General features: G+C 57.9%; 8 protein-coding genes and 1 non-coding gene across 9 annotated transcripts; 7 read left to right on the forward strand and 2 right to left on the reverse strand.

Moving 5' to 3' along the window:
* Positions 1-33: 33 nt before the first annotated feature.
* Positions 34-4,169, forward strand: DICSQDRAFT_133594 (ATP-dependent protease La). Its single transcript, XM_007362614.1, has 7 exons — positions 34-1,700; positions 1,755-2,053; positions 2,109-2,276; positions 2,331-2,616; positions 2,673-3,113; positions 3,170-3,437; positions 3,492-4,169. The coding sequence occupies exons 1-7, from the start codon at positions 120-122 to the stop codon at positions 3,749-3,751; spliced, it is 3,303 nt and encodes a 1,100-aa protein (XP_007362676.1). The 5' UTR covers positions 34-119; the 3' UTR covers positions 3,752-4,169.
* A 71-nt stretch (positions 4,170-4,240) lies between these two features.
* Positions 4,241-4,322, reverse strand: DICSQDRAFT_t38. The gene has a single exon. It is a non-coding gene; the product is annotated as a tRNA-Arg (tRNA).
* Positions 4,323-10,537: 6,215 nt separating this feature from the next.
* DICSQDRAFT_52056 (uncharacterized protein) lies at positions 10,538-11,689 on the forward strand (the record flags this gene model as incomplete). Its single annotated transcript, XM_007362615.1, has 1 exon — positions 10,538-11,689. One exon carries the CDS (start codon positions 10,538-10,540, stop codon positions 11,687-11,689), a length of 1,152 nt encoding a protein of 383 aa, XP_007362677.1.
* An 800-nt stretch (positions 11,690-12,489) lies between these two features.
* Positions 12,490-12,963, forward strand: DICSQDRAFT_52060 (uncharacterized protein; the record flags this gene model as incomplete). Its single annotated transcript, XM_007362616.1, has 2 exons — positions 12,490-12,625; positions 12,755-12,963. 2 exons carry the CDS (start codon positions 12,490-12,492, stop codon positions 12,961-12,963), a joined length of 345 nt encoding a protein of 114 aa, XP_007362678.1.
* Positions 12,964-14,335: 1,372 nt separating this feature from the next.
* Positions 14,336-15,458, reverse strand: DICSQDRAFT_133595 (uncharacterized protein). Its single transcript, XM_007362617.1, has one exon. The coding sequence runs from the start codon at positions 15,246-15,248 to the stop codon at positions 15,051-15,053; it is 198 nt and encodes a 65-aa protein (XP_007362679.1). The 5' UTR covers positions 15,249-15,458; the 3' UTR covers positions 14,336-15,050.
* A 388-nt stretch (positions 15,459-15,846) lies between these two features.
* On the forward strand, positions 15,847-17,762 carry DICSQDRAFT_125016 (uncharacterized protein; the record flags this gene model as incomplete). Its single annotated transcript, XM_007362618.1, has 2 exons — positions 15,847-16,240; positions 16,300-17,762. 2 exons carry the CDS (start codon positions 15,847-15,849, stop codon positions 17,760-17,762), a joined length of 1,857 nt encoding a protein of 618 aa, XP_007362680.1.
* A 1,843-nt stretch (positions 17,763-19,605) lies between these two features.
* DICSQDRAFT_100318 (uncharacterized protein) lies at positions 19,606-20,927 on the forward strand (the record flags this gene model as incomplete). The annotated part of the gene is made up of 2 exons (XM_007362619.1): positions 19,606-20,757; positions 20,813-20,927. Coding segments are annotated over exons 1-2 (1,251 nt in total), but the record flags the coding sequence as incomplete, so codon positions are not given.
* Positions 20,928-20,952: 25 nt separating this feature from the next.
* On the forward strand, positions 20,953-22,042 carry DICSQDRAFT_153067 (uncharacterized protein). The gene has a single exon (XM_007362620.1). It carries the CDS (start codon positions 20,971-20,973, stop codon positions 21,649-21,651), a length of 681 nt encoding a protein of 226 aa, XP_007362682.1. The 5' UTR covers positions 20,953-20,970; the 3' UTR covers positions 21,652-22,042.
* Positions 22,043-23,175: 1,133 nt separating this feature from the next.
* On the forward strand, positions 23,176-23,693 carry DICSQDRAFT_21492 (uncharacterized protein; the record flags this gene model as incomplete). Its single annotated transcript, XM_007362621.1, has 3 exons — positions 23,176-23,235; positions 23,321-23,418; positions 23,483-23,693. Coding segments are annotated over 3 exons (369 nt in total), but the record flags the coding sequence as incomplete, so codon positions are not given.
* Positions 23,694-24,058: the final 365 nt, after the last annotated feature.

The following is a 24,058-nucleotide window of genomic DNA, read 5'->3' on the forward strand; positions in this document are numbered from 1 at the left end:
CAAGGATTTGCTCATCGCTCGTTGTCCTCCCCCCCTTTCCTCTCGTTCCCCACCAGTTCTCTGCCCGTCGACGACTCTAACCATTCTGGTAACCTCGGGCGGGTTAGCAGTCGTAGCGCATGAATCTCTTCGGAGGCCTCAGAGCAGCAGCAAGTTCTTCTGCGCGGTCATGTAGTCGGCGTGTTTGCGACCCGGGTCCGTCCAGACTCGCAGGAGTTGCGGTGGGGCCCTCGCGGCTCGCGCTTTATGGCACAGGAAGGACTTCAGCTACACGCAGATCGTTCTACACATCAACGGTCGCGGACTACACGCCGACAGCTGCAATACGGTTTCCGCGTTGGGTTAACTCGCGGCTCGGCGCACGCGACCAGAAAGAGGATAATGCGGAGTCGCAGGCAGACCCTTCCCAGTCTGCTGTCCGGCTGGATAGTCCAGAGGACGGTCAGTCTACCCCTCCAGCAGCTGCCCCGCCGTCAACGCCCCCATCAACACCCCCGTCGTCGTCTTCGTCTTCATCCGGTGATGGTTCGGACGGCTCGAGGTCTAATGCGCCTCCACCACCTCTGGCGGACAACCCACCCCAGCAGACGACGTCCATATCGAAACAGTCGGTACCGGAAAACTATCCTCAGGTTCTTGCTCTGCCCATCGCTCGTCGCCCTCTCTTCCCCGGCTTCTACAAGGCTGTCGTCATCCGGAATCCTGCTGTCGTTTCGGCAATCAAGGAGATGATGCGTCGCGGTCAGCCCTACCTCGGCGCATTCCTACTCAAGGATGAGAACTCGGACAGCGACATCATCACGGACGTCAACTCGGTACACCCTGTCGGAGTCTTTGCTCAGATCACCAGCGTATTCACTGCGCAGGGAAGCAAGGACGATGACAAGGAGGAGGGTCTCACCGCAGTTCTCTACCCTCACCGCCGTATTCGCATCACGGAACTCGTGAAGAACGGATCTGTTGCGAAGGTCGAGCTGGCTGAGGCCCAGGACGCAGAAGCTGCTTCGGCCGAGGGTGAGACTCAGCTCCCTACACCACCTCCGGAACGAGAGGGTCCTTCCATGACCATGCACACCTCCTTCCTTGAAAAATACGCTGTTTCCGTAGTCGACGTGGAGAACCTCACGACGCAGCCGTACAACAAGGACGACCAGTACATTCGCGCGTTCATGTCCGAGATCGTCTCCGTATTCAAGGACATCGCACAGCTCAACCCCCTATTCCGAGACCAGATCGCCAATTTCTCGATCAACCAGGTCGCATCGAACGTCTTTGATGAGCCGGACAAACTTGCCGACTTCGCTGCTGCCGTCTCCACGGGTGAGCCGAACGAGCTCCAGGACGTGCTCGAGAGCCTTGTCGTCGACGATCGCCTGCGTAAGGCTCTCCTCGTCCTGAAGAAGGAGCTCATCAACGCTCAGTTGCAGAGCAAGCTTGCGCGCGACGTCGACAGCAAGATTGCCAAGCGTCAGCGCGAGTACTACCTCATGGAGCAGCTGAAGGGTATCAAGAAGGAGCTCGGCATGGAGTCGGATGGCAAAGACAAGCTGATTGAGAAGTTCAAGGAGCGCGCTGCACAGCTGAAGATGCCGGACGCTGTGCGCAAGGTATTCGATGAGGAGCTGAATAAGCTTATGCACCTTGAGCCTGCCGCGTCTGAAGCTAACGTAACGCGCAATTATCTGGAATGGCTTACCCAGGCACGCAATCATACCTCGTTCTCCAATGTTTGTCGCTCACGTCGTGTTCTACAGATCCCCTGGGGTCAACATTCGCGCGAGAACTACTCGATCGCCAATGCGCAGAAGGTCCTTGAAGAGGATCACTATGGTCTCAAGGACGTGAAGGATCGTATCCTGGAGTTCCTTGCTGTCGGCAAGCTCCGCGGTACGGTTGAGGGCAAGATCATTTGTCTCGTCGGTCCTCCCGGTGTCGGAAAGACGTCCATTGGGAAGTCGATCGCTCGCGCTCTCAACAGGCAATTTTTCCGTTTCTCAGTTGGTGGCCTGACGGATGTTGCGGAGATCAAGGGTCACAGGCGTACCTACGTCGGGTAGGTATCAGCGCTTTGATCGGGTCTGACACTGACTGACGGGTTTGATACTCAGAGCTCTGCCTGGGAAGATCATTCAGGCATTGAAGCGCGTCGGTACCGAGAACCCTCTCGTACTCATTGACGAAGTTGACAAGATCGGTCGCGGACATAACGGTGACCCCGCGAGTGCCCTGCTCGAGATGCTCGACCCCGAGCAGAACACAGGGTTCCTTGATCACTAGTACGTCGCTCTCGATATCACGTAACACTGGTGTCTTACCATTCACGTTTTCAGCATGGATGTCCCCGTTGACCTCTCTCGTGTCCTCTTCGTCTGTACTGCCAACATGCTCGACACGATCCCTGCGCCTTTGCTGGATCGCATGGAGGTTCTCGAAGTCAGTGGATATGTCTCAGAAGAGAAGGCCCAGATTGCGGCGCGCTACCTGGCTCCTCAAGCCAAGGAGGCATCCGGTCTGAAGGACGCGGATGTGACGCTAGACCCGGCTGCCGTTGACGTGCTCATCAAGTATTACTGCCGTGAGAGTGGTGTACGTAACTTAAAGAAGCACATTGACAAGGTACGTCTTGGGCTAGACGTATCATCATGCACCTCCTAAATGGTCTCCACTACCAGATCTACCGCAAGGCTGCGCTAAAGATCGTGCAGGATCTTGGCGAGGATGTGTTCCCTGAGCCCGAGCCCGCCCTCGCTGCCGAAGCAACTGCTACTTCTACTGACGCTGCTAAGCCCGATTCCGAGTCTAACGAGTCGACAACGACGGTCGAGAAGCAAGACGCCCCGGTCAGCAACCCGGCAGCACCGGAGACGTCGACACCCAACACGTCCGCCAACAAGAATGACACCGAGCGGGTAGTTACTACGATCGAGCGACAGCCGATGAAAGTGCCTGACACCGTGCATGTCAACATCAGGCCTGAGAACTTAAAGGACTACGTCGGCCCTCCGGTGTATCAGAAGGATCGTTTGTATGTCCAGGCACCGCCTGCTGGTGTCAGTACCGGTCTTGGATACTTGGGCAACGGCTCTGGGGCTGTCATGCCTATTGAGGCTCTGGTGAGCGATCGCTCGTGCCGTTATCGGAGACATCACCCCTGACGAGTGTTCGACAGACAATGCCCGGCAAGGGTGGTTTGCAGTTGACGGGCAAGCTTGGCGAGGTCATCAGGGAAAGTGCGAATATCGCGCTCTCCTGGGTCAAGAGCCACGCTTATGAACTTGGTATCACCAAGTCGCCGGATGAGCTTTTCCTCAACGATCGGGACATCCACCTTCACATGCCCGAAGGTAGCATTGGGAAGGAGGGCCCAAGTGCGGGTACCGCGATCCTCACGGCCTTTGTCTCGCTGTTCACGAAGACGAAAGTCAACCCAGATATCGGTACGTTGACAACATTGATGCATAAAGACCGATCCTGATGAGGCCGACATCTAGCTATGACGGGTGAGATCTCACTCGTGGGTATGGTGCTGCCTGTTGGCGGCCTCAAGGAGAAGATCCTAGCGGCCCACCGTGCAGGCATCAAGACTATCCTTGCGCCGGCGGGCAATCGCCTTGACATCGAGGAGAATGTACCCGAGAGCGTGAAGACGGGCATCCGCTTCGTCTATGTCGAGAACGTGACGGAGGTCCTTCAGGAGGTCTTCCGCGGCGAACCCATCGTCGAACGCTGGAAGGACACCCTCTCGTCTTGAGGCTAGGTGTCGGGGCTTTGTATCGGGGCGTCGTACGAGCTATCGCAGCTTGCGATATGGTGCCACAGAGATGAACAACGTCGCCGGTCGAGGGTGGTGAACTGTTGGTACTCCCCCAATGAGCGATGCTATATGTTCTGTGGAGGATTCTCATTATTCATACGTACCACTACTATCACTAATCAGCATCACTGTCTCGTATTAGAGCAGATAAGGTCACGCACTACGCACGCCCGCCACCTGTATATTATCACACCGCACGCTTTCCAACTCCAGCTCACGTTGTATCCCTTGAGATATCCACCAATGTGCCCTCGCTGTTCGATAAGGGATGTTGGAACCCAGCCAGTGATGCCCAGTCATTTTGTTGGAGGTCCGATCCTTACAGATTGTATACTATATGTCAACTCTGCTATGACTTGCCTGTTGCGTAAGGCGGCTGCAACTCGATGTTCTTCTCTCGGCTCACGGAACAAAAACCTTATCCGCTACCACCGACGGGGATCGAACCCGCAACCCCCACCTCGTGCCTTCTTAGGAAGGTGATGCGCTACCATTGCGCCACGATGGCTCCAATGAAATCACCCCCTTAGCAATCTATATACACAAGCGGGGGAACCATCCGTAAAACCTCGATTTCCCTCTCATGAATATGCCTCACCACTAGTGCGATCTTGTAGCGATGCACTGCTAGTATCAAGATACCAATAGTTTCGTGATGTGGATTCTTCAAGTTCCAAGTTCCTGGAATGTTTGCATCGACGCTAACGCGTGTTCCACGTTGACCGTGCACAAAACCACCTGGAAAACCTTATGAACCTGCAAAGACCGCAGAATTTATATAGACGGCCCGAAGGCACGCACGCACCTGCAACAGAACACGGGGATATACAGGTATACAGACGGGACCATGAGTATGACGCGCGTCTGGGCATACCCTCCGATAAACCGATGCTGGTACATACGCATAATTGTACTCACGTACCTGCATCAGTTGCAAAGGAGATGGACTCGACCAAGGGGTGAACTTTGAGAAGGTGAGGCACTGAGTTTGGGTATCAGGATCCAGAATGGTGGGGAAGCGCATGACCGATTACGTCCATGGCGAGGGTTCCCTGACCGCAGAATTTCGGGATGCAAAACGGCAAGCGGACAGTATGTTCAGCATGTTGCTTGAGCTTACGCAGCAGAGCAGGTCCGCACGCCTCGCAGAGTAATGCCGCTTCGCGGGGGGGGGACATCGTGATTGACATCCGATGAAAGCGGGACCCCTGCCGCTTATGTACTGAGGTTCCAGGAAGCTAGTCGCATGCAGAGGTCTGCTGACGAGGGTTGGTCTGCATTACATACAGGTATACGTTAACTTCTATCCAGCCCGATACGAGCGGAGAAGAACAGGTCCCATGGAACCGTGGTGGCACGCCTCGTGCTAACGGTTGTTCGGACATGGTGCATCGATCGGCAGTAGCAAGGAGCAGATGTGGGCGATGCGGAGAGAATGAGAAGAGCGCGTATGAGACAGCGGTGATATCGAAGGGGGCATAGATCTGACTTCGTCTCTGCGGAAGCCACGTCGTTGGGCGAAGAACCACGCTGCTCCTGCGCAAGACAATAGACGCAAAGCACCAGCACAGAGGCAACGTGTTGATCGACGTCTGTCCAGCGCCGGCGGGAGCGGTTCTCCGAATGCCAGACGCGGGACGGCGGAATCGTGAGATGAGAACCAGGCACGGTCAGGCACAGAAACCTCAGGCGTATGACGATATGGAGAAGTCGTGTGCCTTGCCAGTCGCGCCCGCTGCCGTACTGTTGCCGCAGAGGCATGGGACGGGCGAACCGAACACGGAGGTAGTTGCAGCGGAACGCACGCACGGTGACCGTCGGAGTGTCCAATGCCGATACCATATGCTACGTCAGATGTGCTAGCAATTGGAACGGCGTGGAGTGCGCAAGCCAAGGCATGGTATCTAATTCATGTCGCAATTTGGAAAATCCGGGCGAAATGACCGCGGAGGCTGTTGACGGGCAGCCGGCAGCGTTCCGGCTCAAAGAGTAGCTAAAGTTGGATAGGGACGGGGATGGCGAGAGGTCGCCGAAACCTTGAGCAATCGCAGACATGGAGAGGACGGTGTTGCCGATAGACCTGACCTGTCAATTACCGCGCGAGAGCCGCAGAAGACGCGGCCGACATTCCCACGGAACGCACCCTGCGTCAGCGCGGCGGCGGGAAGAGCGGACGAGGCATGGGATTCCTGATGTGCGCGGCAGCTTCGAAAGATAGGAGCGTCCTGCTGCTTCCCAGGAACGACCGCGGCGCATCCCGCGAAGCTGATGAGCCCCTATTACGGCGGTCCATTCCGGGGGTCGCCGAAGACAAGAACATGGACAGATAGACTAACGGACGGGAAGCCGCGAGAGTGCCTGCTGTCGGTGGACGAAAACCGACGGAGACGGACGGAGGGACAAGTGGGCCAGAGGACTCAATTCAGAAGCTAGCTGCCGGGATAATTGAGGAGACGATTTGCGTTCGGTGGATGATTGACTCGCTGACAGCAAGAATGGGAGGGAAGCTCCCGAGACACGATGGATGCACGCACGAAGCTCCTCAAGCACGCGGCGTCTAACCACCAAAGGCCCAGATCGCACGCGCGCGGTGGATCCAAGTTCCAAGTAGTCGCAGCGATCGGAAGGCGTTCGAGCTTGGCTTGGTGGCGTCGGTCGTCTGGAAACGAACACATACTTGCTCGCACCCGAACGATGTCGCGAGACGAGAATGTAGAGCCAAGCAGCGATCGCTCCGCGGACTTGATAACACTTGCCGGCGGAACAACTGGCTCGAGTATTTCCCGAACGCGACCAGAACCGACCGCATTGCGCCAAGATGCTGGTAGCGACTCCGGGCAGCGAGGCACGACGCCACGGACCACAACAGGCACGATGAATTAGTACGACATACGGGAGATCTGCACCGAATTCCCCCCATTAGCTCGCGGCGGGCAACGGTGTATGGGAGAGTACACAGTCCAGCGGCTCACATGCTCGCGCGACGGAGCCAATGGCTGGCACTGTCCTGCGGTGCAGGAACAGATCGCGCCGTGCTGGGATCACTGTTTGCGGGTTCCCGCCGGCTCCCTGACTACGGAAGGAGTTACATAGCCGAAACGGGCGAGGTCGACTGATGAACGGATGGCAGGTGCGCACGGAGTGTTGCCAACGTTGAACCGTATGTCTGGCGGCCGCTGATAGTTGCGCGACGAACATTGCCTCTTCCGTCCTGCTCTGCGCCCGAGCCGCGACATAAGTTATTGCAGCCGTCTCGGGCTGGGGACCGGTCGACGTCGATCGTCGCGTAATTATGAGATCGCGCGGACCGCGGCCACACTTGGCCTTGTTCGCTTCGCGGTCTGCTGCTCCCCACACGCCAGCCTGCGGGGACTGGAGCGGGCTGTGCCGTGTCGCGATTTTGACTGTTTCTGCTGCTCGCGGGTTCGCGACAGACCGCAGGCTGACGCACCGAAACAGATCCACTTGTCGCACCGAGATCTCGGTGGGGGCATCGTTTCGAGAATGCGACGTGGAACTGATGCGCCAGCGACGCTGGACGCTTCGTCGAGCGAATACGGAATGCGGGCTGTACACCTGGGGACTTGGTAGGAGACCGGTGGCGCGGAGATCTCCGTGAAACAGCCTTGAGACGAAAGGGTCAGTTTGAGAGGGGGGCGACGAGCGTATCCTCGTCAGTGGTCTGTCAACGGTAACTAGCGCTGCCGGTCTTACACTGACGGAGGGCGAAGAGGGATACAGACAGAGGTTAGCGCCGAAACGCACCGCGGCGGACGTTTCTGGGGCAGAGGGAGAATGCTGAGTTTTCGGGGGGGGGAAGGGGGTTGCTGCCCGTTTCCGCGCGTCAAGGAACAACGAGATTGCATGCAAACTTTCAGGATTTCCAGAGTCGCGAGAGAAGCCGGCAGATGCAAGGGTCGTAGAGGGTCGGTCATCGAGGCCCGGCGCCATACTTCGGTACGACCATGATGAATGAGCGTCAGCCGACCACGTAGATGGCGAGCGTCGAAGCAGGAGGGCGAACCGACGTCGAGGCTTCAGCAGGTGGATGGCCTGAGGAACGGACGCGGAGTTGGGCCTCCGAGGCACCGCCGCCTTGACACCCGCGTCACGTCCTGCGAAGCGCATACGGGTGCGCGTGCGCATCGACGTCGGAAGGGTGGAACTCCACGCGAGCTGCGTCTCGCGCCACCGCTTCCCTGCGTGCTAAGTACTCGGGTGGGCGGGGCGATGCGCCCATTAATTGACAGCAAGGGCGGGGCGGTGCCGCGGTGAAAACTTGTATTCGACATCACGAAATCCGATACTCCGATCTCCAGACGACCTCGGAGCGGGATTTTCTCTTCACCGCTGTACACCCTAAGACGATCGGGATTAACGATGAGATAACCGTATTACTTCGCCTCTCATTCGAGCACCGTGCCTAGGCGGCACCTGCCATATGCAAGCTGCGGGCGGGTGTGCCAATGAAAATGAAGACATGAGGCGGTGTCGGGTATTGGCGATCGAGCAGCAAGGTGGGGCGGTTGCTCTCCCGTGTCCGCGCGTGCTGTGAGTACGCGGTGTGCAGCATATATGCGCGATCCAGACCGAGAGATCTGATCGAGCCCTGGGCGCAGAAAACGAGGCCCCGCCCGTGTGGGTCCTTGTTGGTCCACGGTCCCGACGGCTAATACACACAGGGTCGAGTAGTGAGTGAGTAAATGTGCCTTGTCCTCCTGGCGGTAGCGTTGTGACAGGGCCGTCGCTTGTGCGCTGGCATGGCAGTGGTGTGGGGTACGACATGCGTGCGCTGGCCCAAAGACAGGAGGGCAAAGGGCTGTCGGTGAAACGTGATTAGAACTCGGGAAGCCAGTACGTCGACTTCCCAGCGAGCGGTACGGCCCGCGCAGCAGACGATCCCGCGACGCAGTCGCGCATCTGGCGCTACTAATCAAAGTTCCAGTTTAATGGATGTGTCGGGACCAGGATACTTACGAGTAGTAGGACAGAGTCGATGCGTCGGAGAAGTCCACGATCGGCGTACATGCTCGCGGAGAGGTGCACAGGATTGCGTTTAGCAAGTAGTATGATCGGACCTCGAGCCTCGAGGCTGGGTAGCAGGCGTCTAATGGGTCCGCGAAGGGCACCGCCACAGACATTATACACGAGGCTGTGGACGACATGAACTCCCGTGTTCTCTAAACCATAGACCGGGTTTTCCTCTTGCTAGTCATGGCCCGAGTTCATGACCGTTAGGCACCCTGCCGGCCAAGTATGTAAGAGCCAAAGTTCGAAACGTAGATCTCGCCCCAATCTTGACACGTCGCGCTGCGGTTGATCCCGCACCAAGTGCCGCAGCGCACGAAACCCCGGCGGGCCCTTTGGGGGAATGGCGCGCGCGGGCTGACAGGCGAAGCTCTCAGACGAGAAGACAATTGAGGTGTCGCGGACCCACCAAGCAGCCGAGCGCAGAGGACTGGGATAGAAACGGTTGCCGTGGACGAGAAGCGCGAAGGCACAAAAGCGCGCAGGGAACTCACGAATTCGCATCGACGGACGAGCGCGGGATGAAGCAAGGGGGAAGCAGGCCTAGGCGGCTGTTGGGAGCTTGTCACCGTCAGGCATCATGCATCGTGGACAACGTGGCCGATTGTTGCAGGCCACGAAGATGTTCCAGGGCGAGCGACTTTGGGCAATGAACCCTTCTACTGCTCTGGCTGCTCGAGCACGCGCATGTGGGGACAGAACACGGTGATTGAGACGAGCAGGAGCTTGACGGGGATGCAGGATCAAATCTTTGCGGCATGGTGGCATCTTCGCGTCGTGTATTCGTTCCGGTTGTCGTGATCTTCATCAGCAGGACATGATGATGCGGGCGCGAACTTTGAGTTTGTTCGCCTGCTCAAGGATGGAGTCCCGACAGCTCGGCGGAGGCCTTCGGGGTTTCCTCTTTGGTGGGGAGATGATGAGCCTCCGATTGGGGCGGAGTGCAACCGGAAAACACGGTTGATAAATGGAGAGGACCAACAAGAAGACATTGTGGTGTAGGACTGGGCGTGCATGGATTCCGACGCGCATAAAATAGGGACAACTGTGCGACAAGACGACAAGAGACTATGGAGAAGACGAGAGGAGGAAAAACGGGCGAACGGGTGGAGGAAGACGGAGATGCGGAGGAAGGGGCGAAACAAGGTTGACCGGAGGAAAGGGCTGAATGAGGGAGGTGCCGGGCCGAGAGACAAGGTCGGCCGGCAAGTCGCGCGGGACCACGCGGGGAATCTGGGCGGTCCCCGTTTAAGGTCTGAGAAAGAGGCACTGCTCGGGCAATGTTGCGGGCTCTGTCTGGAAATCGAGGCCTGCTGTTGGAGTGACGAGGAGACAAGGTTGGAGAGGGTCGAGCGACTGGTCAGACAGAGACAAAAAGTGGAGGGGGGAGGAGGGAGGGCTCGGTGGGAGACTCTATGATAGATGAAACAGATCAGGCGGAGTGTGAAGTGGGAGGTGGCGGTCGGTTGGATAAGTAAAGACGGAAGGAGGGCTAGTCACCAAGTCCGCTCTCTGTCGCCCTCACCAGCCCAGGACTGCCGTCGTCTTGCTCTGCTGCTGTGCTGCTGCGCACAGCCCCGTCCGCCCTCTGCTCCCTCCTCGCACCGCCTCCTACTTGAAACCGCCTCCGTCAAATAATCGACATCATCGCCTGCGCACCCTCCGACGACACTCTTTCCGTTAAAGCACTCCCCAATGGACCCCCTCCTCCTCGCTCCCGCCGTCCATTCCGACCAGCAAGACTACATCGGCCCCTCCTCTCCCCATAGCAACCTATACGACATCTCCCCTCACCTCGGTTCGGCCTACGACTCCTTCGACATCCACCCGGACTCCGTCTCCCACTTCCCCCACACCCCGTCCTACAACGGCTCTTACCAGAACTCGCCCTACTCCACCTACTCCGATCTTCCTCCAATAGACGGCGCCGACGACATTGGTCTCTTCCAAGACAACCCTTCAGGCATCTCCATCACCGAAGAGTACGACCCATCAGACTACGACGTCCCCTCCGCGGGCAATCCCCTCACATTCGACGACCATTTCACGAACACAAACGTCTCTGTGTCCGTCACTCCCCCGCTCAACGACTACTCGTCTCCCAACGCGTTCGACCACGCATCTCCCGCTTCCAGCAACGGTCTGGAGGACGACAACCACAGCCACGCCTCTTCAAATTCGTCCTACATGCATCCGTCTTCTCCCCGTCCCGACATCTCCCAGACCTTCCAGGATCTGTCCTTCCGCTCCCCTGCATGGCCCCAAGGTTCTCTCCCTGACGACCGTCGGTCTCCTCCCCTCTCTAAGCCTCAGTCCCCTCCTCAGCTCCTCATCCCTGATACGACCAGCCCTGGTGGGGCCGATGGACACTCACCTCCGACGATCAACGCTCCCGACGGCGACGGCGGCTTGATGGGCGGCCCCACCTTACAAATCGTTCCTGCTACTCCCATCAGCGGGGGAGGCGTTACCGCGCAGAATGTGCCTTTCCAGGACACCCTTGCAAATCTTCAGTCAGGTGAGTTCCCACCGTCCTTTGCGCTCGTGTCAGCTTCACTCAGCGCCGACAATGCCCAGGCGCGTCCTCGAATGGAGGCTCAGATGGGCAGGAGTGGGCACGGCATCAGTATAGCGCGCAGAGTGGTCAGTACGCCGATCAAGCGTTCGCATTCCCTCCCGGATCAAGCTCGTCCTCGGCGCTCGACGACGGCGCCCAGCAATCACAGACGCACCAGCATTACTCGCGCGGGCAGCAGCAATTTTTGCTTCCCCAGGCTCCGCAACGCTCGCGAAGCATGTCCGACACTTCCCTGCGCCCTGCGCCGATGTGGGACACGCTACCGCTGAACGGCTCTGGCGACCAGCGTCAAGGCGGCACTGTGAACATGAACGATGTCCTCCCTGGCCCCGGTCAGGGCTCAACCTCCGATCCCCTCCTCGGCCAGCAGAATTTCCGCCAGCCCTCTTCCGCCGGCCCACACCAGACGACGTTTGGGAACCCAGGGAACTTCCCCAACCAATTCCCCTCCGGATTCCTTACGGTCGACCCTCCAGGCTCAATCCGCCGTGCGAAGTCCGACGGAAGTCAGCGTGCGGGCCACACCCGTAATTCGCGTTCGCTCGAACTGCGCCCTTCGAACTCCTTCTCGCCCAACAACGACATGATGTTCCCGCCCCCCGGGCCGGCGCAGCAGGACTTCATTCAGAGGCAGTTCCTCCACCCGTCAGAACCCGTCCCTTCCATTAACCGGGGACATCACCGTCGATCCTCTTCCGGCTCTCGCGAGCGCGGCATCGGCGGCATGGGTATGAGCGCGATGGGCATAGGAGGCGGGATGGTCGCCGGCTGGACAGGGTCCTCTGCGTCCAGCGCGCGGACCAACACCAACCCGTATCCGAGCCCCTCGGCGTCCCCCCGTCCTGGCTATCACGCCCTGCCTCCGCACGACGTCGGCCTGCCTGGGCTGTCGGGCCCAGGGATGGGCGGGATGGGCCTGAACATGGGCATGGGCATGTCTGGGTCATTATCGGGGCAGATGGCTATGGCGAACGCGGCGATGGGCCAGTCGATGAACGGGCAGATCACGGTGACGAGGAGATCGGGCGTCCTGCAGGTCGATATGCCCGGCACGGAGGGCTCGATGCCGATGACGGTAACGCGGCCGCATGTCACGACGCCGAGCACGGCGAAGGCGAGCCACGACCGCCGGAAGCAGCCCGCGAACTTCGCGTGTCCTGTGCCTGGGTGCGGAAGCACGTTTACGAGGCACTTCAACCTGAAGGGTGAGTCTGTCGTCGTCGTCGAGTCGTAGGTGGTAGTAGCTGACTGAGCTCGATTCTTTCTCCTCCTTCTCTCTGCGTTTTATCCGCCGTTGTCGCGTCGTGTCCCTTCCGCCTGGTGGCCACGCATAGGCCACCTGCGCTCGCACGCGGAGGAGAAACCTTATCAGTGCAAGTGGCCAGGCTGCGGCAAGGGCTTCGCGCGGCAGCACGACTGCAAGCGGCACGAGCAGCTGCACCTCAACATCCGCCCGTACCCCTGCGATGGCTGCAAGAAGAACTTCGCGCGGATGGACGCACTGAACCGCCACCGTGAGTGTTCTCCCCCTTGTCTGACTTGATGCGTGCCCCCACCCCCACTCCTTCCCCCGCGGTCGCACCCCTCTTGTTCTTCTGCGAAGCCCTTTTTATGAATGCTTACAAACGGTGGCTAACACATAGGGTGCCCAGTGCGCTCCGAAGGCGGCGCAGAGTGCCGGAAAATCCAGGAGGAGATCAACCCTGGCTCGACCGCGCATCTTGACGCGCCCATGGGGTCTTCGGCGAGCGCGTCGGACAACGAGGGCGCGGGTGCGGAGGTGAAGCCCGATCCGGACGGGTGGAACAACAACGGCATCCTCATGTAGAGATGACGTGGGGTCGCTTTCCTTCTGTCCTCCGCATGGCCTGGTTGCCCGCCGCACGAGATCCGCACGCACGCACGCCAGACGACGATTCGACGACTCCGCCAGGACGTAATCTATTCTCTGGTCTCTTATCTCTCCTTCGATATTTGCCTTGCGTTCCGTCGACTTCTATATCTATACTTACGGCATGGGACGCTCTGGCGGGTTTCGCTTGTTTCGGTGTCTTGTGTATCTAAATAATGCTTGCCTTCTTCTGTCCCGCTCTTCATCATCACACCCTACTGTACGACCACGTCTTAGGCTTGCAGTGCTCCGACCGGCCGTGCTACGCGCACATCGTCACTATTTGCCTGGGCTCAGCGGGAGGATCGTCGTCGCTGCCACTCCCTCCATTCCCTTCTCCCTCTTTATTGCGATCACCAGCCTTCCCGCGTCGTGCCGAAGAAGACCAACCCACTCGCTGTACTCTACCAGTGCCGATCTCGCGCTTTCCCCCTCTAGTTTTTGTTTGCTCTGCTGCCCCGTTATATGGCTTACTTCTCGCGATCGACAGACACTGCTCTCCTCCCTCATCGAGTCCCTCTTTGCTAACATACTTCCCCGTCTCGAACCACATGCAGAATGTAGCCTAGTACCCTGGTAGATATTGGAATCCCGTATTTATTGTAAAGAATACAACCGGCTTTCCAACGCTCATGCCTCATCGACGTTGTTGATACAGGACAGGTCGTGCAAGCAAGTACGTGCATATATTAACATGTCTTATACTATGACGGCACTAGTAGCGGAATAACCTCGGGGACGGTACTTGTGTCGAACGGGCATGCTTTGGAACGACTACATGCAGAACGACGATGCTCCTGCCGTCTGGCGACGCTCAGAGGGCACTGGGCAGATATCGCGAGCCCCCTGCGTGTGTTGTGTGGAGAAGGAGGCGATCCCCGGCTTCGAAGATGATGGCGTATGTGTATACGCCATTGCCATATGCGCACGCAGTGCACCGCACCGGCACACGGAAACAACAGTTCGAGGGGTTCTCAGCCTCCGCTCAACGTCCAGTGACGACGTGCTTTGTCTCCGCCCACCACCTCCCGTGTGTTGCGCACCTCGCTCTCCGTAGCGTTAACTTCTCGTCTTACCTCGTCGTCTTTATTGCGCAAGTCGCACTCGCCCATCTGCGCCCACCACAAAGTCAACTGACTCCGAGGGCCATCGCACCGGTCACAGGATCCGCCCGGTATACCACCACGGCTCGGACGCAGTACGCCACACCCGATTCCGTGTGCGCATACACACAGTGACATACGCATTCCCCCGCGACCGCAATCACGACTGCGACGTTTCCCGTGTGTCCTGTCCTCGCGCTGCCAGTACAATCCGGCGGAAGCTTATCTGCATACGTGCTCGCCTCTACCCCCGTCTTCTCGCCACTCGTTGCTGGTTGCTGGCTTGCCTCCATCTCGCACCCTCACACTTTCGCCGCGCTCGACCGACCCTCGAGTACGCTCCGTGCTTGATCGCCGCCGTTCGTCGCCTCGACTCGACGCTCGACGCTCGCGGGACGCTAGGACGCTGGCCCCGGCAAAGTCGGATACTCATCTGCAACATGGCTCGCGGGCTCTCTACGCTGCTGTCTTCCCTGGAGCCGTGCACGGCTGCACCAGGGAACGTAACGATCGGGCATGTGTGAGTACGCTAGTTGCATTCTGCTCGACCCCTTCTTCGATGGGCATCTCGCGCTGCGGTGGTCGGGGAGACGCCTGTTCTGTCTTCATGTCCTGTCAGCCCGACGCCGGTCGCCCCTATCGACGCGCTTTCCGTTGCGCCGTATGAGGCGGAATTTGGCCCCTTGCAGGCCAGTGGCGCGCCAGCTGTGTCGGCTTAAGGCGGGGCTGTGCACGACTCATTCGTGCGGAGGCGTTCGCGTTACCAACAGTCATCTTTGCACGGTGGACGTTGGCGACCGCCCGTCTTTGCGCCTGAGGTTCCTGAATGGGCATATCGACGGGTTTAGCTTCGCCTTCGTCGTGGGAGCGAACGCGTGGCTGGGGGCTTCCAGGCACACTGCCATGGTACAATCCGAGGCTATTTGTGTCTAGATGCATCACATCCGCCGGGCTCTAGCATTGTGCTACGGACATATCTGCTCAGGCATGCTGTCTTGACGGTCAGTGAATGGCTGATATACCCAGTAACCCATTACTTCATCATATACTTTGCTGACAACAAATGCATCTCCGGAGGGTACATATGATATGAGCGATTGATCCGGACTGGCTATGCCCAGGGCTTCCAGAAATGTCAGGGCAAACTTGTTGTGTTCGCGGGGCGCGAGGACGTGCGAGCAGACTACGTACAGCTCAACGATAATCCGAGGCTAACAATATTTTTGGCTTTCCAGACAACTACGCGATGTAGCAATCTGCCCTCATGAGAAGGGTATCGTTAGCTACCCACGCGGCTGCTCTATTGTCGAGCACGACCTCATTACGCCGAATGCAGTACGTATTCTTTCATTGGTACGAGAAGCCCGCAGATGTTCACGGTCTCTTCCAGTCCCCGCGGCGACTAGCCGAGCTCTCGTTCACACCGAACACCATGTCCGCCCTCATTTTGCCCGACACAAACCACACTCTCCTCGCGGCTGGCGGACAGGAGGCCGAGCTGCATCTCTCTTACTATGACTCATCCGACAGTTCGACGTCAACATCATCTCGCTCTACTCGTAGCTGTTCGCGAGGCTTCGGTCGCCGGCTGTGGGAGAGCAAATACATTCTCGAGAACAGCTCGATCAATAATTCTGTCATGCTCACTTCGATGAGCTTCTCTCGCTCACATCAGAGCGCGGCCGAACCACGGATTGTTGTGAGCAACAATGACCGGACGGTCAAGTTCTTCGACATCGCTATCCGCAACGGGAAGGCTGTCGATGATTATGAACCGCGCCTTCTAGATATCGGTCAACTGCATCTTGATGTGCCTGTAAATCACTGTGCGTTCAATATTGCCCCCTTCTCTTGCCATCTATCTTGTATTGACAGTCCTTTACAGCTTCCATCTCTCCTGATGGGCGTACCCTCCTGTGCGTCGGAGACTCGCCCGATGTCTACCTGCACAGAATCACCGGAGGCTCGCGGATCACGTTCTCACCCATCGCTACGCTCTCGCTGTCATCATACATCCAACACTCGCACGAAGCTACGGGCGGCCTGTCACAAGTGTCATCCATCCCGGCGTCCTTCTCTAGCGCGTTCTCCGCCGACGGGTCTAAGTTTTCCGTAGCATCACAAGAAGGCGTCGTTGTCGTTTGGGACGTCCGGAGCACGAAGCCCCTCAAGGTCTTTAACACGGACAAGTCCCGAGCCGGGTTCTCTGCGCGGATAGCGACAGGAGCTGCGAGTGGATGGCTGTATGATGCCCCGTGGGACTGGGCGCGCGGCGGTGCGCGGGCACCGGGCTGGGGTGTGCGAAGCGTCAAGTTCAGCCCGCCTGGCGTAGGCCGGGAGGTGATGACTTTCACAGAGGTATGTCAAAGCCATGCGGAGTATCGCGGCAACATGGGAGATTTTATTGACCGCGACGTCTCTCCTTGCCAGCACACATCATTACTACACGTTATAGACGCGCGCACATTCGAGACGGAGGAAATTGTCCGGCTGCCCAACTTCGAATCACCGTCCCTGTATCAGCCACCTCCTTCCGCACGTCCACGCTCGACGTCACCTACGCTCCGATCATCAACAACCCGCTCGTCAACTTCGTCTTCCGATCCGCTCGCGCCCCCACGTATCGTCCTCTTCAGCGGTGCGCTCGAGGACACGTTCCGGATACCGTCCTCTGATAGCCCCTTCACCTGGCGAACGTCCCGCAGAGCGCGTCGCCTAGCCAGCAGAGATGATGCCTCCCCTGAAGAAGATCCGGAGAGTATTCTCGTCATCCCTCCTCTCGGAGACCGCGAAGTCGAGAATGACGTCCGGCGTTTGCTCGGCCGCCACGGTATGCGCCGCACGGCCGTCCTCGACCCCGAGACGGACCCGCGCGAGCCGCTCGAGAGCGCCACGGCAACTGCATCGGAAGGCGGGCGCGATCGCGAAGGCGACGAGATGGACGTGGACGAGCTCGAGAGCGACTGCGTGTCGTCGCACGCGCCTTCGCGGGCCGGCTCCCCCGCGCCCGCGTCTCAGATGTCGCTGCAGTCGTCCGGGACGCGCGCCCTGGAGCTCCTGCGCTCCCGCCCGACGCTGCTCGCGCGCCGAGAGAGCTCGGGGCCGTACGCGGCGTCGAGGTGGGGCGTGTCTTCCTCCGCGTCGTCGTCGTCAGCGAGGAGGCATCGGAGGGGGACGGGCCAGGGGCGTGATCCGCGGGGCGAGGAAGGAGAAGAGGAGCAGGACATCGCGGGGGTGTGCTTCGACCCGACGGGCACGTTCGTGTACGTTGCGAGCGCGAAGGGCATTGCCGAGTGGAGGGTGAGGGGTGCGGAGCAGCGATGGTGGACGGAGCCTCAGTGGGCGTAGGTCACCTCCGGTGATATGGAGGTTTCCGGATGGCGGAAGTGGTACGATGCTGCTTGCGCTATCTCCGTGTCCTCACGAAGGCAGGAAAGTCGGGTTCACATCGACTACGTGCTGGCCGGCTCGATTCTTTGACTTATTCATTCCCATCCTCTCCCTGCATCGTTGTATCTTGGACTTCTCGCTCGCCCTCCTCATGCGGGTTTACCCCATCTCCCATCCCCCTTCCTCAGCAAATAAAGACCAATCCGTCCACGTTTCCATTCATTGTTCATTGTGCAGCCACTCACGTTCATGCCTGTGTAACATCTGTACTACTACCTGTACACATACTCCCTGGATCTTCTCGCTTTCACGCGCTTCAGTTCGCTAGCTATCTTTTGTTTCCCAGTGCATCCCTGAAGCCTTTGCTCAGTATCTCTCTTCAAGACGACGTGGCTTCGAGTTGTAATATAGCGGCTGTATCATGACTCCTCAGCTAGTACATTGTATGTCAGGCTATCCCAATGATCGAGTGCATTATTACAGGGCATGGTGCAGACATCGCTTTACCTATTGATTCCACCATCGACCCGAAGCTATGTAATTCGAGCTTGTTAGCAATCTGCACTTGGGTTACCTGTGCAGGAATATACGTTGCGCTGCTCGACCTAGCGAGCTGAGTCATTATATTCCCAAGCTATGCTCTGATAGAGAGTGCGCGAAGTCGTCCGAAGGTCTTGCTGACAGAGACGAAGCCGGAGCAGCTGGCACGTCAAGTGCGGAATCCAGGTTTGACCCTTCGATAGCTATCTCTGCGCCATCCTGCCCTAGAGGAGAACCAGAGTCAAGAGAACTATCCAGATCATTTCCAAGCCCAGGGAGCAGGATCGTCGTCAAGCATAGGGGAGGAGATTCGGGGCATATAGCCGGGAGTAAGAGCACTGTGAGGAACAACATCATGTCAGTCTCACTGGATAGACCATCACTCTCGATTCCGGGTCGCTGGACACCATTGACAACGTCAAGGCGAAGGTTCAGGTCCATTAAGGTCATTTCTTTCAACACAATCAAGAACGTCAAAGTGAAGGGGTACAACCTTGGAAATCAGTTTTCTGACACAATCGACAACGTCAAGCTGAAGATCGTCTCTTGAGATTTCGAGTCGTCCGAAACTATTGTCAATCGCAATGTACTCACGGGAAAATGCCGACAGCGGCATCGGAAACGGACTAATCTTCGCGCGCAGTCTGCACGATCCACTGCCCAGCGGTTGAACAGGCCTCTTCGGATCCTTTATTGGGTCTCCGCCTGACCTCTGTCCCGTCATATCTATGAGCTGGAGACCCGGAATTTTTATGTAGTGATAGTGATACGAAGCGATGGAGTGCCTGTAGGCGATAGAAGACAACGGATATGAGGCGACCATGACGGAGGTATAGATGCGGAGTCCGCGACGTATTCCTTCCGCCCAGGTTCTAGATAGGACCCAACTATCGTTTGTGCCAGTGCACCTCGGCCCTGCTGTTATGATCTACCTTAGGTTTCTGTGAGGAGCAGTCATGAGTACTAGCATTGGTAATACAGATAGTTCACCTACACACAACCATTCACTTACATGAAGCAGTAGCAGTCGAATGTAGAGGCAAGTCTGGTTCATTCGCTGGCTAGAGCCTGAATAGTAGCAACAACTCCAGCGAGTGCAGTTGGGGCGCCGACGCGAGCGGGCGCTGTGATCGCGCTCACGTGAGCCGGAACATTTGGAAGCGCGGTTTGTCGGTCGGCTAACGGGCGTCGAACAGGCCTTGAGCTTGAACCACAACGTCGACCATCATCCTTCCCCCCGTCCTCCTCCTTACGACTCGCACGACTATCTTCATCATGGCCAAACCCCGCAATAGCGTTCTCTACATGTTTGACCCCCTTCAGTCGCCATCCACTCCCCGCAGAGACTCGTCTTCCTCGGAGCTCAGCGCATCGGACAAGGAGAACGATGGTCCATGCGGGGACGTCACCATGTTCTTCAATCGCATATGTGCCGCTCAACAGCAACATGATGTTCAAGTCTTCACCCCGAAGGGCAAGCTCATCGATATTGGGGACACTCCCGCACCTTTGGGTACGGCTTGGGATGGTATGGAGCATGACGGCAGCGATGCGGATGGGGAGCAATCAGAGAGCGACGCGGAAGGTTGTTCCATACCCTCGCCACCTCGTAGACCGTTTGCCGAACTCGACGTGGACCATACGCCCCGCCCTTCAGGCAGCAGTCGACCGGCCAAGGGCTCCATATTCGGTATGACGTCCTCACCTTCCCAGGATTCAACGCCGCTCCCCGCTATGCTCGTGCCTGCGCCACAAACATCGCCGCTTGCGGACGTAGTCAACTCGATCAACTTCTCCTCTATGTCTCTCGCGGGAGAACCAATAACAATCGATCGCCGTACCGGCGTCCATTCTCAGACTCAGGAGGCGGAGGATTCCGAGAATGGGCGTGCCTCGTCCCCGTTCCCGGAGATTAACGTATGTGCCCCTGAGACGCCTAGTACCGAGGACTACGACATCTCCGGGAACCACGACGAAAAGCCTGCGATGATGACCGCTTCTCACCTCCGACCTACTTCAAGTCTCACACAGCTCTCTCCGGATGACCCGCGGCGGACGTCCGTCGACCTCTATTCTTCCTTCCATCTTCAGATGCAGTCAGCAGAGATGTCCTTTGACTTGCTTAACGACAAGATTTCGTTCTTTGGTCACGGACAAGACTCCTTTTGGTCTGCCGGAGACGATGCTTTGGAGTTTGACGAGACAGGCCTTCCCCCAGCGCTGAAGGCGAAGGTGGACAAACTCGTCAACTTCACCCAACCTCCCGCCGAGCACACCGAACCCGTGTTTAGCCCGCCTGCCAAGGCTGTCCGGACCCCACGTACTCCTCACAATACGTCTCTCACGATAGAGACCGCTATGAACGTCCCACTCCCCCTCTCTCCGTCCTGGGAGGGTGCGCCATCACGCGACAGTGAGTATGTTCCTTGGATATCCGTCAATCCACAGGCTGATCGAGGGACGTCCAGTCACCCCGCCTCGACTTTCTCAGCCTGCCCTTGACGAGCAGCCTTCCCCGCCAACGTCTCCTGTTGTCGCCGACGAGCCCTCCCTGATGCTCGAGTCTGAGCCCCTCCCACCCCCCGTCTCTCAGCCCGCACAGCCTTCTGTGCCCGCGCTGCGCATCATGAAGAAGACGTTCAGGATGGCTAAGCACCAGAGCGTGGCAGCCGCACCCACGAAGGCCACCCCGACCATGAGCACCCAGCATGTCGAGAAGCCGGAGTCTGTCGTCCTCGCGAAAAGACGGCCCTCGCTATCTGTTGCCCCCAAGATTGCGCCGGCACCGGCACCAGCACCCCCGCGCCCAGTGATTCGTGGTGTTCAGCGTCCGCCTGCGAGCATGACCGCAGGGGGCGTTGTCATCGGCCTCCCGCCCCAAGGGTCTTCGTCCAACACCTCGGGCTCTACGTCTTCGTCTGGCTCTGGGTCCACGCGCGCCACCAGTGCAGCTCCTGCGCCCGCGCCCGCGTCTCGCTTCGCAGGTATCCAGCGGCCCAATTTCGCCGCGAAGGAGAGGGCGGCCCCGAGGTCCGTGAGCGGTGCCGCGCGTCCTGCTGCACCAGCTACTGGCATCACCCGCGCGACGTCAATGGTCGCGCCGAAGGCTCCTGTGTCGAGTGCGCTGCGTCCGCCGGCCCGCATCGCCGCCCCTGGCCCCTCCGCGCTACCGAAGCCTGCCTCGAGGCTTCCTGGCCCGTCAGGCATCGCGAGGACAGCTAGTGCGAGCTCCATTGGTGCGGGTGCTGGTACCGCGGCGAGTCGCGCTCGGGCGTCGACGCTGTCTCGCGCGACGGGGAGGTTCTGAGCCAGATGGACGACGATGGAGAGGTTTTCGTTCTCTCACTTCCGGTAGGTTTTCTTGTATTTACGCTCATCTCGTTGTATCTCGCATTGCATTAGTAGCACCTCATTCAATCTCATCCCGTCGTCACTGTCGTCGCTGTCGCATAGACTCACTCGCCACTCACATAGTCACCCGCACTGTTCTCACAGATGTTCACAAGAACAGCACTCACGATCCTCCACACGAACCGATCTCGTCTGTGAATAGTCTCTTCGCGCATTGTGTTCCTCACTTCATCTATGTTTTATGACTACCACCATGGTCCTCATCATTCGCAACGCTCACTCTACTGAAATCCAAGTAAACGTATCCGAGACAGAATATGTAGAGACGCTCAACAGGTTCACAAATGTCTATATATCTATGGTATCATACAGGCAGGACTCGGGCTTGGCTGCTCCCTCAGGCCTCAGTTCCTGCCGTCTAGAGCGATCCAGCGCAAGACCGTGTTCACGAGGTACTTTCTGGTTTCCGATTCTTGGTTGACAGTTGAGAGTTGTCCACGTTCTGGAAAGACGGGCGCGGACACCGCGAAGTGTCTCGTAGCTGCAGAAGAGGTCCTTCGAATATAGTGGTATAGAGGGGTTCAGACAGGAAGATGTCGGTTAGACCTGATCGATGATGGGCCACCGGCCACCCAAAGCGCGGCCACTAGGCTTGTCTATGACCGCAACACTGGACTCCATCTATCCTTGTTTGATACTTCCTGAGCTTGCCAGGCTCAGTACCGCATGTCTATAGATGTACGTCCAGGTTTACTCACCTTGCGCAGCCTTGTGCCTGACACATCTTCACGTACTCAGCACACATGTACTCGTGACATCCACTATCCATGAGCACTTGATTTGGGAATTGTGCACTATTTACAGCGTCCCAGCTATCGCGCAACCGTGCTTGTCTGAATTTCGAGCTTTGAAGCTTGCGCAGCTGGAGTCTGACATCGCGATCGTCCCGGACGCTAAGGTATCCACTCCAGTCGCCCGTGGGTTGTGTCAGACAAGGCCCGATTCTGTCGCTCCTCTTCTACACAATATGTGTTGTCCGCGTATTTTACGAGCGTACACGCCATCAACCTTGAGTAGCCATCATGAAGACCGTGGGTACGCGCATATACTGGGTCTCTCTTGCCGCGCTTGTTGCTGCCATCTCACCCTGTAGACCCCTTCCTGGGGGCTGGTCACGGCAGCGTCGCGTTGATCATGGCACCCTGCTGTCCCTCAATTCAGCTCGTCCAGTCTAGTATCCAGAACCTGGATGCATACTTATCAGACATTGCTAACCCCCTGTTACCCAGCTATAGCAAACACTGGTCGTCCGCAAAGGTCGCCGATACCGTTCAATCTTCGAAGGCAACCATCGACGTCGTCCATTCTTTGCTCGCTGTCGATAGCGGGATCAGCTGGACAACATGCAGCTCGACGCAAATGGAGGCATCCTCTACGCCAACGTCACAGTCGCCGAAGCCGAGCGCATCCTAAACGCAGGAGCTTTGTGAGTCAGATGCCCGCTTCTTGCCCATATGTTACGGCCGTTGGAGCAACGTCTGTGAGCCTGGGTCACAGTGTGAGTCTTCACTCAACTATCTACATCGATGCATCTCTGTTCAATAAATTCCCTTCCGTCACGTTAGGTGCACGACCCTGAAACAACTACTACTGCCTTCCCATCTGGCGGCGGTTTTCCGAACATTTTCCCCAGGCCTTCGTGGCGAGAGGCACACGTCAGCTAGTACTTGGGAAAGTTCGCACCTTCATACGCCCCAGACATTTTGAACAAAACCGATCAGGGAGAGCATATCCAGATGTATCGGCCAACGGGTAAGTTGGCTATTTCGGAACATCACATGTCTACCTGCCCCAGACTGGACCTCACTTCATGGCAGCTTCCCCAACGTCGTCGCCTTTGATGGCAAAGCGGCACTTTCGGGAGGTAATTCTGCTTCAGTTCCCATCTTCGCCCCCGTTATTGTATCTGTGACCGACGCTCACCTTGCGATTGGAAAGAGTGCAGTTGGCTAGATCAATCCTGCTGTGCGATATATTTTTCGACTCGCCGCTGATCGTTGGGGTTCTGTAGCTCTACCCCAACCTCTCCACCCACGCGTTCCATGACGTGACCAATGGGGCAAACCGTGGCTGTCAGACGGCGGGCTTTGTTGCCGCACCTGGCTGGGACCCTGTAACGGGATGGACACGCCCAACTTTCCTCTATTGTTGGCTGCTTTCTTGTCCCTACCTTGAATGCTGCTGCGATCCGATATCCAGTCCCCCGATGACGATAAATCGCCTATACTCCAGTTTACGCGTTGATTACATTGTTTCGTGAGTGGTCATGATATCTGAGAACAATGGCACGGTCCAAAACAAGA

The sequence above is a fragment of the Dichomitus squalens genome, assembly GCF_000275845.1.
Source record: "Dichomitus squalens LYAD-421 SS1 unplaced genomic scaffold DICSQscaffold_4, whole genome shotgun sequence".
NCBI classification, from domain to species: domain Eukaryota; kingdom Fungi; phylum Basidiomycota; class Agaricomycetes; order Polyporales; family Polyporaceae; genus Dichomitus; species Dichomitus squalens.

Excerpts from the sequence above, each read along its gene's own strand:
- DICSQDRAFT_133594 (XM_007362614.1), top strand. The coding sequence starts at position 120 with ATGAATCTCTTCGGAGGCCTCAGAGCAGCAGCAAGTTCTTCTGCGCGG. Across the intron at positions 2,277-2,330 it reads ACAGGGTTCCTTGATCACTA|CATGGATGTCCCCGTTGACC; the intron begins GTACGTCGCTCT and ends TCACGTTTTCAG. Across the intron at positions 2,617-2,672 it reads TAAAGAAGCACATTGACAAG|ATCTACCGCAAGGCTGCGCT; the intron begins GTACGTCTTGGG and ends CTCCACTACCAG.
- DICSQDRAFT_133595 (XM_007362617.1), bottom strand. The coding sequence starts at position 15,248 with ATGCCCATTCAGGAACCTCAGGCGCAAAGACGGGCGGTCGCCAACGTC.
- DICSQDRAFT_153067 (XM_007362620.1), top strand. The coding sequence starts at position 20,971 with ATGAAGAAGACGTTCAGGATGGCTAAGCACCAGAGCGTGGCAGCCGCA.